Genomic DNA, 17356 nt, shown 5'->3' on the forward strand with positions numbered 1-17356 from the left:
TTTTTAATCTTTCCATCAATCGACAAAGAAGAACGATCAAGAAAATGAAATTAAGTTATAAACATAATAATAAATGATAAATATCCTATACCGCTATACGATAATTTTTGCACTATATGAGTCAAACACATATTTGAAACTTCTACATAGAGGTACTTTTGACAACGACTCCGTTTTTCCTCTTTTCGGATGATAAATTTTTCTTAAACTATGGAGTGTGAATCTACCATCCAACATATAAGTTCGAACTTAATAGTTTTTCCCTAAATTTCGTAAATATTTTAAGAAAATTCGTTAAATATCTATAAATATTTAATTGTAAGTTCAATTATTATTTTATATTAACTTGAAGAATCTATAAATTTCAAACCCACTAATGCTTCTAAACGCATTAATTATAGTCTTGGCATTACTGTCCATTTTGTCATAACTTGAAGAAAGAGCATAATACAATAGGTATGTTCTTTTGGTAGAACATTTTGTCTCTTCTTATACAGAATATGACACATCAACCACTCAATTTATTTGAACGCCCAATTATACTTTCTTCTTATCAAAACCAAAGATTCATTCTGTCTATAAATACCGACTCCACTTTCACATTTCTTATGATACCATCTTCCAAGTAAGGTAAACTGAAAGAGGAACATGATGTTCCTCAACTTTTCTGCATTTTTTGGTTATCCGCTCACACCCATGGCTGTACTGGACCAAGAAGAAATGGTGCTCGGAGTCATGGTTCAACCATGTGAAAGCGATGAAACGATGCATCAATTATCATCTTAATCCATGCAGCGGTGTTATCCTTCCTGAGCTTATTCTTCTTACATTTGTTTCTCGTCTCTTAGAAAACTGGAGAAATGGCTCGAGTTTTCTTGACCTTGCAAGTCCGAGACCTGCTATATACCCCTAAAGCTTGCAAGGTTACTTAGAGTCCTTATTTCTTTTCTATCCCTCCTGAGCTTCTTTCTATTTTCCGCATTAACCCTTCTCTAAAGGTTGTGGTGTATCATTTCTATTTTTATATTGTAAAACAAATTCTCTCTATGTTTGTTTCTCTGTGTGTGTAGTCTTTGTAAAACAGCATACTGAATGAAAATGCCAATCTTTGTTGTCTTTTTGGCATGTGTCCATTAGCTATACAAAGATCCAACTGTGAAATAAAAGAGTGTACATTTGCTTGTCTGAAGTAGCTCACCTGAAAGTGCTCCAAATGTAAATCACCCCGAATGATCATTTGTCAAGGAATTAAAGATATGAATTATGATTTCAATGACAAAAGTCATTGATGTATAACTCTGCCTCTGCCATTTAAGAGCAGTACATCCTCCTAATTACCAAACCCCACAACTTTTTACATGTTTTAATGTGAATACATAGACAAATATGAGGAACCATGCCATCTGATGGTTGTTGAATCGATATCTACAGAAAAAATTGAATGTGAAATCCATTTCTACTAATTAGATTTCAACTACAGTTCAATCAAGCATTCTTAACTAGCAGCTGTATAATTCAGGCTGCAAGGACTAACACTTTTATAGTTCCCTGGCTGTTTGCGGCTAACATCGTAGGGCTATCACTCTTCCAACATACCGCGCTAATGAAATAAGATCCTGCGTCTTCATCGGCATCATCCACATCTGGGGAACCAAATCTATGCCAAGTAACAGGTTTGGAGATCGCCTATAAATTAACACATTAGTTAAATCAAATACTGTGAGCACTTCAGCAAAGATTACAAATTTTCACTGACCTTATGGTACACAAATACTTCATTTGTTTCACTGCCACAAGCGAGGAATTCATTGTTTACTGTGAGACCAACAAAGTTTTTCTCGTTTGTATGTCCTCTAAGTGTGCGAATCTGGAAATCACTCAAGCAGTGTTAATAGCCGTGAATAACTTTTGCCTTCGGTCAAAGAACAAAGAGAATTGAAAGACCAAAAAAGCATCTCACCAACCATAGCAAATGGTTGGTGGCAGGAAAATTTCTTCAATGAGGGATAGTAAAATTTAAAAAATATCTTACAGGCAGATTTTCTTTTACATCCCACAACCGTAGTGTACTATCTGTTGATGCTGAAGCAAGCTCATTGTTGGACAAAAATTTTACATATGAAACAGCTTTTCTATGGCCACTAAAAATGTGAACCGGCTGGCTGGTGTTCCTTAAGTCATAATAATGGATATGATGATCCGCAGAGCCAACCTACAAAATATCACGAGATGTACACCATGAGGATTTTTTTTAATTTTTTTTTGGGTTGAAACACGGACTGAGGTTTGGGTTGAAACACGGACTGAGCTATATGAGAAATTGATGCTCCAAATCCAGAAATATTTAAGGAACATATAATGAAGAGTCTAGAATCTCGGACACAAACGAAGTTATCTATCATAATGAAACATGGAGTCTGCATAGCTAAAGGAACATATGGAACATTATCCATGTCTAACTGCAAAACAAATTTGACAATGGCATGATTACGGCAAAAACACATCATGGAGATCAACCCAACAGAGCCAGGAGAGTAAACACATGCATGTATGAGCAGTTGATTGTTCAGTTATTGCATTAATTTTTTTAATCAAGATACTTCATTAATTGCATTTTAGCCATAACATCAGTCACGGTCTTTCAAATGAATGAAAGCAATTAGAGTTCCAAGCCAAAAGCACGTGAAAAATAATTTGAAAATGGTTCCATTATGTAACACAGAGCTCATTCACAATGAAGATAGTTCAAGGTGCTTTTTGTATTTTTGTTCCACTAGATCCAATAGACCAGCTAGCATCTCTTCTCAGATGAAGCAAAACTTTTATAAAAAAGAATCAGTAAGTAAGTGAACTGGCTTGGCAAGGATCCTAGTACTGAATACTCCGCAGCTCTTTCACAAAGTCAGGCATATCGCCAGCAACAAAAACTTTTCAAGATACTTCTTCAATGTGAACCCACCTCCCTAACAGCGGAGGTACCACATCATAAAAAGGAATTCACCAGCAGTGGAGAACTGGAGATATAAGGAATAGAAGAGACCTCTATATAAAATAAGGAATTTACCGCTATATGCACACCAGATCCAGGATTATATTTTACACAGCATATATTCGCCTTCATGTCAATATTAAGAACACTTGCTTCCTGCTTAGTGCACCAAACTTTGACCTGCAGCAGCATAGAATGATGATGCAAACCTAAGTTAGGGAAATAGAAGCATTATTGTTATTGGCTCGGAAAGTGAAAAACATGACTGTATAATAAACTATCAGAAAGCAATAAGGATAATTTGTGCCAAAACATCAAAAAATACTATAAAGGGTTAATATGCCCAGGGACTTTCTTCCATATGAACTAATGGACCAAAACTTAGACACGTGATGAAAAACTGAAAGTTCAATTTTAAGTCTAAGGTGTTTAGATGAGACAAATGTGCCACATTTAATAGTAGGATATTTCACGCTTTGTGGCCTCCAATTAGAAGACCAGCAGTAAGAACCCTGAGCACCTAAACAATATCTTTTCCAACGATAAGCATACATTTTATATTACTGTAGTAAAGGAGAAAGATGCTCAAGATCCTTTAGTTTAGCTAGCAAGGAAAAGATTTGCTGGTAAATATTAGTAAGATTTCAGTGCCTTTTAGAAGTTGTATATGACGCTCGCAAATATCTGTGGTACCTGACTTCATTACAAAGTTAGGGAAGAAGAAAAAAGAAGAGAAGAGAAAGGAGAAAACAAAGATTGGGGCTTAGGAAGCAGACTTCTGCTGTAGCTGAGATTTCACTAGCAGAGACTTAACAAGAGAAACTCATTGATATGAACCAAGAATTTTGCTTACATCGTTTTACTAGTATAGTGACTAGTCGCCTACGGGAACAATGTGATTCAAAAGAAGGGAAACAATCACAGAGAATTCTCAAGACATTCGTCCATAATCTTCTTAAAGTTGAAGTACTAATATTTTGTAGAGGAGCAAATAGCTAACACACCAAGCTAACTTACCTACTAGAATCTTGGGGACTGAGAGAAGGTATTTAACTTGCGAACTATGCCCACTGGCAGCCGGCACCATAGACTTCTCGACAAGGTTCTGACTTGATGCCAGGAAACAATCAGAAGATGTAAAACGATCGACTCTTTGTGATTTTCGGTCTCTAGATCAACGCTTTCATTGCTTAGGCATTTCTAACAATTGCGAAGACCTGATTAATTATCTATATAACATTTTTCTTTGCTGGGTTATCTATATAAAATACTTAGGTCACTTAACTATTTACAAGATAAACAATGTTACTACTGCGAGCAATAAGAGAAGAGAAGTGGCTTATATGACATAACTAATTAAAGGTGTGAGGTATGTTAAGAAAGTGGACCCTGCGCCTAATTCAACCTCAAAAATTAACTCATGAAGTGAGGATTGTCAAAGACCATATAAAGAGAATACAGTCCACTCCCTCAACCAATGTGGCAATTCTAACACCCTCTGCCCACCCACAACTAGACATCTGGGCACGTGGATTTAACATGGCCCAACATTAGGTAACAGAACAACAGGTCCAGGTCTAGCTTTGATATGATTTTAAGAAAGTACCTTGGGCCCAACTCAACCTCAACAGCTAACTCATATGGTAAGGGTTGTCCAAAACTATATAAAAGACTACAGTCCATTTCTTCAACCAATGTAGGACATACTAAGATACAATCTATGTTGCGCGGACTCTCCGAAATGTAGCCGCACCCGTGTCGGATCCTTCAAAAATGAACTACTATTGGAGGATCCAACACGTATCCTGCCACATTTTCGAAGAATCCAAGCAACATAGGATACAATACATATGTTATATTTGTTCACCGTGAAGTAATATAACTGAATAAAGTGACATTCTATTTCTCATTTCATCACGCTCCCTCACACTGGACATGGGAAAACCAACTTGAATTTGCTTATTTGAAAAAACAACAAACTAGTGAATGGTCGCAGAGGTAGTAACAAGGCTGCCTCAGCAGTGCCTCTGGAGTAGTGAACTGTCAAAATCACCCAAAATTGTATCATCAATGTTGATAGCATTTACCAGCTTCTCCACATTGCCCTGGTCTCACGATGTCAATTTGAACAACAGCTTCTCACCGGAATAGTATTGCTTGGAAAGTGACTGTAATAATGGAAAGTAGAATCACGGATAGAAGTGTTACTGAGATGGTCTAGGGAGTATGCCACTGAGACGGCCATTGAAAATAGGAGCAGTACTGTTGGAACGATAACTGGAGAAGGATACAGTAGTAAACTATGAAAAGAGAAAATTTAGGTCAGGTAGGCAGTATAAGGTCCTTCTCCTACGCGGATGATACTTGGGCCTCTATTAAGATCGACTGATGGAATATAAGACACCGTTGGTAGCATTTACATCAGCATTTCTCTAACCAGAAGCAAGCTCGTATGTTATTGAACATAGCACAGAAATGGATCAGAAGACAACGTAGGAATGGTTTATCAAACATTATTAAAGGATGATTCCAAGACTTATATTTACTTAGTAAATGAGTCATGCATTCTCTTTTGCTTCAGTGGTGTCATTAATTTCTATTGATTTGTCACATCATATAGGCCTGAGTATTACCAACCTAAAAAGGTTAAGACTTGTGTTTGACAAGTGAGAAGTAATCCTTTACTACCTTACAATCATCACTGCCAGATACAAGCATCGAGGGGTCTGTGCGTGAAAAATCAACACTCCATGCCCGTTTCTCATGCTCTTCATATTCCATCACACTCTGAACACCAGAAAGGGATCAGTATCAGTCATAGGAAGATGAAAAAGTCAACAGTTAATACTGATTATCAGAAGTGCTGATTCACCTGTCTAGTGGTCACATCCCATACAGTTACTATTCCATCATAATCGCTACTTGCTATGTGGTTCTTGGTATACTTATTCCAGCTCAAGCAGCTCAGCTTAGAACGAGTTGACATTTCGACAACAGGGCAATGCACATCTGCAGGTTCATTTACAACCTGAAAAGCAGAAGCATAACAGGCTAGATCAGTAACTACTAACTAGGAGAAGTAAGTTGAGAGAAATACGCAAAAGGAGAGCTCTGCCATAATATGTCCACCAAAAAAAAAACACAAATAAAAATACTATCATGGAAAGGAAAAGGTTAACTATATCCTTAAATGGCCAATATGTAGGTTGCGTTATAAGAAGAAGCTAAATAGTACTCATGGTCATTTACGTAAATATTAATGGAAACAAAATTAGCTGCAACAGTCAGGTGTTGTTCTCCTATCTAAGCACCACTCCAGTGTGTTTTAAGAACATATAAGAAATTTAATAGATCCACTATGCACAAACCAGGCGATGTGCTGTCTGCAACCAGGAACTTGTTGCCATCCAAATTTGCAGCAACAAACAAGGAAAACAATATTCCAGAAAGAAGGTGAACTTCACAGAGAAAAACATTTCATTCCCTGTGGAAGGTTCCGTATTGACACACATCCCCATACCATTAAGCATTATGTATGCCAGCAAGGTATTGAATGTTCGAGTTGTAAATGAACCAATACTATTTGTGAACAAAGCTCAACTCTTAGTCTCTGAGCTTCTTTAAACTTTGAGCTAAACGTTAAGGAGCTGAGCTCCTACAAACTTGAGGTCTGCTCTTTTATATTCATGGACGATTTACTTTAAATAATTATTTACTTAAATATATCTATATTAGTGCGAAAAGACATTATCACCCGATTTAATTCTAAATCTGCACATATTATATTATTACTTTTATAAAGTGTTATTAATATAAACATAATTTGAGCTTGAATTGAGGTTCGAGTTCAAACTCGATGTATCATCTTGTTTAGTTTGTCACACAAGTTGAGCCAAGTTCAAGTTTCACTAAATTTATGTGAGTCGTGCTTGAGCTTGCTTTCACCAACTTGTTTGGGATTGAGGCACAGTTGTTGTGCGGGAGCTTGCTTTCAAGCTCATTTGGAATTTGAACCGAAGCACTCATTAATACTGAAGTTGAGTTTGAACAACCAAAATGCAGGTCGGCTCGGGCTATTTTTTTTATGAATAATCATAAGGTGAAAAATAATTTCAGAATAAAATAGCTTTTGCACTTCCTCATTTGCACAATAAACAATAGAAGTTGACCCATGATATGTCATTCAGTAATGTCATTGCACCCAATGGAATCAAGAGATAAAACCAGCTAAAAAGTTAAAAACTCACCGAAGAGAAGTCAAAAACTTTTATGCGCCGTGAAACTCCAGCAGTAGCAAACAACTCATCATCACGATCAAATTCGATGCTGCAACAAAAACATCTTCAAGTTTAGTATTTGGAATAAGATTTGCATACCAGAGCCGAACTGATAAGAGAACCAAATAAATGGGATGGCTAATAAGACAATTTCCTGATTCTTTTTTCTTTTGTTGTGTGTCTCTGATTGTAATTTCAAGTCTGAAATTTACTGAAAATACAACATTCATGACACAAAGCAAAATCGGTCCTCCAGCGAAGCCATTTTCCCATTCTGGATAAAATCTATCTGCCACAACCACAACCCTGGTTCTCCTCTTTAATATCTAATATCCATATAAATCTGACAGCGTGGAAACCAGTAAAAGGAGAACTTTAAGCCTTCAATTATACACAAAACCAAACTTGCCTTGACACGATATTGGCTGAGTGAAAAAGATCCCCATGCCGAAGCTCAGCAATGACTCTTAACCGACTGTTAAAGATTAAAACTAAAAATTATCACAAAAGAAATAAAAAAAGGTGCAAGAAATTAAAGTCAAGCATGTTCAGCGAATAACAGACCATAAATTATACCTATAACGAGTGAAAGTGCTAAGTACAGACTGGAAATCTTCTAGTCCTGCACTGTAACCTTCTCTTTTTATGACATCTACGTCCTTTTCCTCCTTAACATGCGATTTGTTCGCCAATAGACGTCTCTTTTGCAAGTAACATTCTTGGAGATCATTGAACTGTAGTCAAATATGAAAACCATTCACTAATAATATCAAAGAGTATAAAGGTAGGCTAGAAAGATAACCCATAACCAACATAGACATTAAGCAGTTCAGATATTTGACGGAGGAATATGTACTGCTTACATCTCTCTGCGAGAAAGCTTGAAAATTGATGGAAAATAGCTTACAAGAAGAATTGTGCATGATAGATTTCTTCAAAATCAGCAAATATGAGATCACCAATATTACGGGAATATTGTCTATGTTGCTCTGAAATAGACAAGAGGGGTTGCTCTGATGGTAAGCAACCCCCACTTCCAACCGAGAGGTTGTGAGTTCGAGTCTCCCCAAGAGCAAGGTGGGATGTTCTTGGAGGGAAGGATGCCGGGGGTCTATTTGGAAACAGTCTCTCTACCCTAGGGTAGGGGTAAGGTCTGCGTACACACTACCCTCCCCAGACCCCACTAAGTGGGATTATACTGGATTGTTGTTGTTGTTGTTGTTGTTGCAATATTACGGGAATAAGTCGGGTAGCTGAAAAATAGTTAACGAGAACCTCGGATGTGATTACATCATCATAATTTGATCATCACACTGGAAGCTTTCATACAAGAAATGCGTGACAAAAGGTAGTCATAGAATAGTCCTTTTTCTCATCAACTTTCCCGGTATGTCATGGGTCCAGTAGTGAATCCCACTACTGGATCAATTACAGATATCATTTTATTTCATACCAGCAGTAATTACAGGGGTATCAACCTACTAAGCCATACTATGAAAGTTTGGGAGAGGGTGGCGAAAGTGAAGCTGAGCAGGACTGTCTTATTTCCGAGATTCATGTCGGGGCGTTCAACTATGGAAGCCATTCACCTTATTAGGAGTATAGGGAGAGGAAGAGGGACTTGTATATGGTATTCATTGACCTAGAAAAAGTATACAATAAAGTCTCAAGGGAGGTCCTATGGAGATGTTTAGAGGCTAGAGGTATTCCAGTGACTTATACTAAGGTGATAAAGGACACGTATGATGGAGCTAAAACCCGAGTGAGGACAGTGGGAGGAGACCCGGAACACTATCATGTTGTGATGGGGTTACACCAAGGATTAGCCCTTAGCCCATTTTTATTTGCCTTGGCGGACGTATTGACACGTCACATTCAAGGAGAGGTGTCATGGTGTATTTTGTTTGCAGATGACATTGTATTGATTAACGAGACTCGAGTTGGGGTGAATGCGACATTGGAGGTTTGGTGACAGACATTGGAGTCAAAAAGTTTCAAGTTGAGCAGGAGCAAGACTGAATACTTGGAGTGCAAGTTCAGTTATGTGACTCATGAACCTAACGTGGACGCAAGACTTGATACACAAATCATCCCAAGAGAGGAAGTTTCAATCTTCAAGTACCTTGGGTCAGTAATCCAAAAATAATGGAGAGATTGACAAGGATGTTACTCATTGTATTGGAGCGGGGTGAATGAAGTGGAGGTTCACATTCGGTATTTTGTGCGATAAGAATGTTCCACAATAACTTAAAGTAAGTTTTACAAAGTGGTGGTGAGACCGACTATGTTTTATAAGGCTAAGTGTTAGCCAGTCAAGAACTCTCATGTCCAGAAAATGAAGGTAGCAGAAATGAGACACTAAGATGGATGTGAACATACCAAGTTAGAAAAGATTAGGAATGAAATTATTCGGGACAAGGTGGACGTGAACCCTAGGGAGGACAAGATGCGGGAAGTGATGAGAGGCACTAATGCCCCAGTGAGAAGGTGTGAGAGGTTTACCTTGGTGGGTTTGAGGAGAGGTAGAGGTAGGCCAAAGAAGCATTGGGAAGAGGTGATTAGGCAGGACATGGCGCTGCTTGAGCTTATCGAGGACATGACCCTCGATAGTAAGGTGTGGAGGTCGAGAATAAAGGTAAAAAGTTAACAGGTAATCGTGTGTTTTCCTTGTTCATACCAGTAATATTAAGATTAGTCTTGTACTTTTATCTTTCGAGATTTTCTATTACTGCATGTTTCTTTCACTTTGATTTTCTTGTAATCTTGTTGATGCTACTGTTTGTTGCTACGGATTCTTTTTGCATCTTTCCTTGAGCCGAGGGTCTATCGGAAACAGCGTCTCTACCTTATCAAGGTAGGGGTACCCCAGACCCTACTCGTGGGATTACACTGGGTTTGTTGTTGTATTTAATTTCATACCAAAGAAAATACAACAAAAAGATAAATAAATTAAGAAACTTGTAAGTGAGATGAGGTTGCAACCACAAAACATGTGCATTTACACGCTTCTTCCTCACCACAGCCAGACCTGATTGACTCATATGTTGTGAATTCATTTCACTGATAGAAGTATCTTTTCTATGTGGTCCAGGAGAGCTTATTCGAGATTTTCTATTGCTGCATGTTTCTTTCGCTTCGATTTTCTTGTAATCTTGCTGATGTTCCTGTTTGTTGCTACTGATTCTTTTTGTATCTTTTCTTGAGCCGAGAGTCTATCGGAAACAGCCTCTCTACCTTCTTAAGGTAGGGGTAAGGTATGCGTACACGCTACCCTCCCCAGACCCTACTCGTGGGATTACACTGGGTTTGTTGTTGTATTCAATTTTATACCAAAGAAAATACAGCAAAAAGATAAATAAATTAAGAAACTTGCAAGTGAGATGAGGTCGCAACCACAAAACCTGTGCATTTACACGCTTCTTCCTCACCACAGCCAGACCTGATTGACTCATATGTTGTGAATTCAATTCACTGGTAGAAGTATCTTTTCTATGTGGTCCAGGAGAGCTTATTTGAGCTTTGCCTTCCACCCTTTTGTATGTCAAGTTTCCAGTAGGTAATCCTCCAGGTGCATTCCGTGAAGTGGAGAAAAGACCACCAAAGTTCCTATCAGTGGATGAAGACCAAGGTTTTTTCCCAATTGGATCATCTGCTAGCATTCGAAGCTTCATTGAGTACCGGTCCCTAGCCCGGTATAGGTCTATTCTATGTCTCTCCACTGCACTTATGTCCTCTTTGATGTATTGCAGATCATGTTGCACCTAATGAAATGCACAAATCAGTAAATTGGCTATTAGTGTGTTATTTGGAGAAAGTGAACTGCAGCTATCCAAGACTTTAAAAGGACAACTTAGGCGCAATGACCCAAGTGAAGAACCACTTGTGTATAAAATATCTCGAATTGATTTAGGGAGAAGAAGCAGTGTTAATATGGATAACCAAATAGAATAGGGGAATTCAGCAAAAGGGACTCAAGCCTCAACTAACATAAGAATGCAAAGCCAAAATCTAGCATACTGCCATACCCTATTCTACCACGATATGTTTTTTTCTTCTCAACTTCAAATATCTGCTTTTTCCTTCTTGACTTTTTTCTCTAGGTGGTATTAAAACAATCACAAACCTCATTGAGTTCATCAACTTTTTGCTTCCTTAACATTTGTAAGAAGTCTAGCAGAATTTGCATATTTCGCTCTGCTTCTTCCTGCTCCAATTTCCTCTTTCTCTCTGACAACATCGACAATAGAGCATCCAGCTCCTTAACTGATACATCACAACCCTGTCTAAGCATAACAAGTGTCACATCTCAAGATTCCTTACAAAACTGATACTGAAAGTTAAAAACTTATGGGGTGCATGATTTGTTCCACACTGACCAATAAAAAGAACAAGGCAAAATAGCAAATAAAAATGTTATGTTTGATTCCAAATGCAGTGACATCAATGCAGAGCTCCACAATAAGTGATCTTTCAAGCAGTTGCATCAATCAATTTCATAGTTAAATTGAGGGCAAAAATATAATAATAAAGAGAAAAGGGACACTTGGTTATATGGTTAGGAAGTAAAACTGGAGGGGTAAGGAATGCCTCCATATTGGGTTTTTAACTCCTCCAGAATTGAACAGGAAGCATCTCTCAAACAACCCACCTTTGACCCATGGAGAAGAATCAGAACCACAAATGTACCTATAACACAAGCAACTATTTTATATGTCTAAATTACCATATGAAATTTAAATTCACAATTTCAAGACCATAATAGACAATAACTCAACAAACATATAAATCAGATCACCCAAACTTCGATCATAAGTTAAAGAGCAAACTTGAAAAGGAGGTCCTTCATAAAAAAAAATATTAAATTTAGTAGTGTCGAGAAGCAAACTTCAGCGACAAACTCCATAGTGACTTCACCTGGAGATTGAGAAAACAGACTCACCTGTTCCAATGAAAGACGAAATTGTTCAACAGGAGATGCAGTTTTTGAAATCTGACGAGCAGATGTCTTCTTCAGTAGCTACAAATGTGGTACAGAGAAACCTTTAACAATAAGCTGCATGGTGAAGTAAATCATTTCAAGATGTAACCATCTCATAGTTATGCTACATTAATATCACACAAAAACAGTTTATTAGATTGTAAAGAGATACAGATAGTTGAGAGTAAATAAAACTTAAACCTTACCTGTCAATAGGGAAAAGAAGCTCGAATGAAAAAAGAGGATGCATCATAAGATTATCAGATAGATTTAGATGACGAAAAGATCAACAAAGAAGGGACAAAAATAATTTGGACTCTAATATGAGTTCAACATCCTGACAGACGTATCGTCCTAATTTTTATCTTTGAGATTTGAGCAAACCATCTCTGAAGGCCGAGTTTTGTTGAGTCAGTTCCAAGGGAGATAACAACACATTTATGATTTAACTGCTTACTTGCTTACGATGTTTTTTCCTTTATTTTTTCTTTCTTGAAAGTGACAATTCTTTCACAAAAAAAATGTATCTTTACTAAATTAAAGTGACAACAGAAAAGCGGAAGACGTCCTTGCTAAATTTCTGATGTTAAGTTAATTTACTAGATATAATTGCAAGGACTACCCTAGACGTAAGCTTGCGAGATGGGTGAAACCTCCTTCTCATAAGTTCAAAGTAAATATTAATTAGTACTTTAAAAGAGGTCCTAGACGCTCGAAACCATTCCTAAAAGAATAGAGTGAATGAAAAACACAAAGAATTTGGAACGGCTAATTGATGATCATACACTTCGAACAATTTTTAAATTGACCTCAAATATAGAACGAACAAACCCTTAATTTGAAATAAATTCTAAATCATCGACCTCGCATTGAAAAAATGAGATTTCTCCTCTCCTATAAAGAAATCAAAAGATTTTTCCGTAAAATCTCGTCTAGCTATTAGAGAAAGCGCGTTGTATGATGAGAAGGCAAGATCATTCATATGTAATATAAAACAAGAGCTACTAGAATGGTGTCTCTGCTAGAAACCCTTCTAACCTTTTTTTTTATATAAGGTAAATAATTTTATTAATAATGGAGAATTTCCTGTAAACAAGTAGTGTACCAAAAAGTAAAGAATCTACACCATGATATGATTCCCTACAAACGACACACAATCTTGTATATATAGTGGAATTTCATGGATGCACCAGAATGAAACTAGGAATGAGAGGATATTCTTCAAATGTTGTCCTCTGTCTCTTCAAAAGCTCGTCTATTTCTCCTTCTTGGTACCTAGATGAGTGCTAATGGTGCAAACCCACACTCTTCGGCTTCTCTTCCTTCTTCTAAATATCAAACTAGAGAATGTCTGCTTCATTGTGCCCGACATCGCCAATTGTAGCCCGAACAATCTCAAAAGCTCACACTATAAGCAAGTTGCCACCTGACAATGCAGCAGGAGGTGGTCCACATCTTCACTCGAACATTTGCACATAAAGCACCAGCTGACATAAGTAATCCTTCTTTCTCTCAAATTCTTAACTGTTATGATTGTTTCTCTTCCTAGCCCAGTTAAAAAGCATACCTTTCTTGATGCCTATTCCTCCTTCACTAAGAGCTTATGATAAAATGACCTTATTGAGAACAATCTATCTCTTCCCACCTATTATCTCCATGGGTCCTAACTAGTGTTTGATGTACTTTGCTCGTAAAGCAATTCAATCAAGCCTTGGAATTCAGCTACTTCCTAATCCTGAAGGTTCCTCCATGCTGTTATATCCCAATGAACTCCCATCTCTTGTAGCCTCCGGATCTGACTATCATCTCCATCTGGATCAAGATACTGTAAATGTTCGGGAATGTGAATCTCAATGTCTCTTTCCCCCAGTGCATGTGACTCCAAAAGTTGATTCTGCACAAAATCCCCTACCCTGAAAGTTATTTATGTTGCCAATAAAGTCTTCCCATTCTTTAATAATATTCCTCCAAAGTGTGTACCTAAATGAACATGCGATATTTCTAGTCCTCCATCCACCTTCTACAATTCCATACATTTCTGCTATCACCTCCCTCTATAGTGCGTGCTTCTCAATTCCGAATCTCCATAACTATTTCCCTAATAATGTCTTGTTGAAAACTCGGAGACTTTCACCCCAAGATCCCCTCATTTCTTTGGAGAAGTAACATTCTCCCAGCTAACTAAGTGGAACTTCCTGTCACGCTCATTTCTGGACATCTCCCGGATACGTGATCAGATCGATTTCAGTATGCCGATTTAATTTGAAGAGGAAGAGGTTAAAAATCCTTATCTCGAGGCAGAGGAGAGAAAGTGGCAAAGGATGTGGATTCACTTTTTTTATTTGATTCATACCTGTGGTTCACCCCTAGTCACGTAAAGGGTGAGGTTGCCCAAGCAAGTCTAATATAGACTTACTAACTAGTTTTTACGTCTAAGTTTTTATTTTTATACCTAATCACAAATATGTTCATCCATAACATTTCCTTACCAATTAATATATCTCTTTAAAACTACATTTATTTTTTAATGCCACCCTCTTCAAGTTAACAACCATGGGCACTGAGAAGCGCATCTTAACACCTCTTACTTGTACTAAGCGTTGTCTAAGAAGGCAGAGCATCAAACTAGACCATACCTAGTTTCAGGCTTATAGCCAATAACTACAGTTGCTACAGACTGAGTTCTCTTTTTCCTTGCTTTTATGCTAGATAATTACCTTTGTACTTGAATATGTTTACAAAATATCAGTGCACGACCAGATTCTTAGCACAGAAGACATCAGTGGGTTTTGCATTCTAGAGCACAGTGAATGCATTTACTCATTTTTTCTGTTATTAGTCTCTTTTAAAGATATTGGACTGGGTAAAATGAAGCTTAAATAGTAAAATACTCAATTTTCATGGCAGAATTCAATATTCAACACTACATGACACTGCAGCACAAATATCGAACAACTAGAAACGAAAATTATTTGTATTTCTGTCACATAAAAAAACTGTAATTTATCTTTTCTTTAAACAACTGGGGCAATCCCTCAACTTTCATGGGCATGTACTTTATCTTTTCTTTGTATTTCTTTCACATAACAACAGGGTTAAGATAATTATAACAAAAACCCAAGAAAACCAGGATGCCGAAGCTGTTTATATCCGTACTGATCTAACTTTACTATGCACTTCAACACTATATACTTCATCAGCTCAGCTATTTAGATTCCAGTTTCCAATAATAAATACCAACACTATACTAAACAACAACAACTACTACTACTACTCTCATGTTGGCAAAATGATAATCCCTTCGTCCCATTTTATATGATATCTTTGCCTTTTCATTATGTTCCAAAAAGAATGATATATTTCTATATTTAAAAAACAATTTTAACTTTAAACTTCCAATTCACCCTTAATGAGATAATTTATAGCTGCAGAAATGTGTAAGGCTTGTTTTAGACCGCAAGTTTCGAAGACTATCTTTCTTTCCTAAACTCCGTGATCAGCCAAACAACATCACATAAAACGGGAGGGGGGGGGGAAGTAATTGACATCCATTCCACTTTATTGGGCACATTTCCAACCAACATAACGCAAAATTTACAACAAAAGCTCAATAAATACAATTGCTAGGGAAAAAATTGACATTGACATTAAATTAAAACAAACCTTGTCTAGGAGGAAATTAGGGTAGAGTTGACTAGTGGTAAGATAATGAGAACAACAGGGACAATCACTCTTATTGTGAAGGTGAGTGATTATACACATATAGCAAAAACTATGGCCACAGGAAGTTAAAAATGCATCCTTTATAATCTGCATACAAATTGGGCATAATAATTCCCTATCCAATTCCCATTCTGTTTCACCTTCATCCCTTACACTACCACCACCCCCTCTTTAACCCCCACCCTCACTGACCCCTTCACTGCTGGTACCACTCCCCCAATCGAACTTTCCACCATAGTAAATTGGATATTCTAAAGTCAATTAACTACACCTCGATCTCAAACAAATTCGGATTTTTCAAGTAGAAAGATTTGTATTTTTTTTGGGAGGATTTTGTGGTGGGAGGGGGAGCAGGCCCACAGAGAAAAGTATTTGGGGAGTTTGTGGAACGTAAGTTGCCAACGTTTTGTCCTATCTTCTTCTTTTTTTCTTGTGTTTTTAACCGTTTTGAGTGAACGTTTAATTCATTGTATGTATTTTGCAAAAATAAACAAAATGTACTCACTCCATCCGTTTTGAGTAAACATTTGTTCATTGTATTTTGCAAAAATAAACAAAAATATTAGAAGCAGTGTGCTCATTCCGTTTAACTTTTGGCCGTGTTCGATGCAGACGAATCTTGAAATGAGTTTAATTTAAGTGACATGATCATGAATTCATTTTAGTTATTTGGATTGATGAGGTCATGTTATTGTTGTTGTTTGACTGCACATAAAATTTAAAAAGAAAAAAGATAAACTCTTAGCATATGCCCAAAATATTCTTAAAATTTGGATATTATTTCTATGGTTATAAAAGTATTTTATTAAGAGTAATAAGAAATTTAGAGTTAAAAAAATTATAAAAAGTACTACACTAAAAACTGTTATGGTAACAAAAGGAACTTAAGGAGTACTATATTAGACTACTAGTTCTAGCAATATAGGAATAATTTATAGTATTGGAGCGGGTGGATGAAATAGAGGTTTGCATATGATGTTCTATGTGATAAGAATGTGCCACCGAAATTTAAGGGTAAGTTCTATAGAACGGTGATCAGACCAACTACGTTGTGTGGGGCTTAATGTTGGCCAGTCAAGAATTCTCATGTATAAAAAATGAAGGTGGCAAAACTAAGGATGTTGAGATGGATATGCGGGCATACCAGAATAAGATTAGAAATGAAGATATTCGGGACAAGATAGGTGTGGCCTCGATGGATGACAAGATGCGAATGGTCCGGACATGTGAATAGGAGAGACACTGATTCCCCAATAAGGAGATGTGAGATATTGGCCTTAGTGGGTCTGAGAATAGGTAGAGATAAGCCGAAGAAGTATTGGGGAGTGATAATTAGGCAAGACATGGTACTGCTTTAGCTTATCAGGAATATGACCCTTAACAGGAGGG

At 37.1% G+C, this 17356-nt stretch overlaps 1 protein-coding gene across 1 annotated transcript; it reads right to left on the reverse strand.

Annotated features, from left to right (window-relative positions):
* Positions 1 to 1236: 1236 nt before the first annotated feature.
* LOC107821340 (E3 ubiquitin-protein ligase COP1) lies at positions 1237 to 16324 on the reverse strand. The gene is given in 14 exon segments (XM_075219964.1): positions 1237 to 1686; positions 1757 to 1867; positions 2033 to 2212; positions 3065 to 3169; positions 5678 to 5776; positions 5862 to 6017; positions 7237 to 7315; positions 7676 to 7741; positions 7843 to 8000; positions 10668 to 11027; positions 11390 to 11545; positions 12206 to 12283; positions 15908 to 16132; positions 16135 to 16324. Coding segments are annotated over 14 exon segments (2013 nt in total). The 5' UTR covers positions 16204 to 16324; the 3' UTR covers positions 1237 to 1515.
* Between the last annotated feature and the right edge of the window lie 1032 nt (positions 16325 to 17356).

Source organism: Nicotiana tabacum, chromosome 8 (assembly GCF_000715075.1).
Source record: "Nicotiana tabacum cultivar K326 chromosome 8, ASM71507v2, whole genome shotgun sequence".
NCBI lineage: Eukaryota > Viridiplantae > Streptophyta > Magnoliopsida > Solanales > Solanaceae > Nicotiana > Nicotiana tabacum.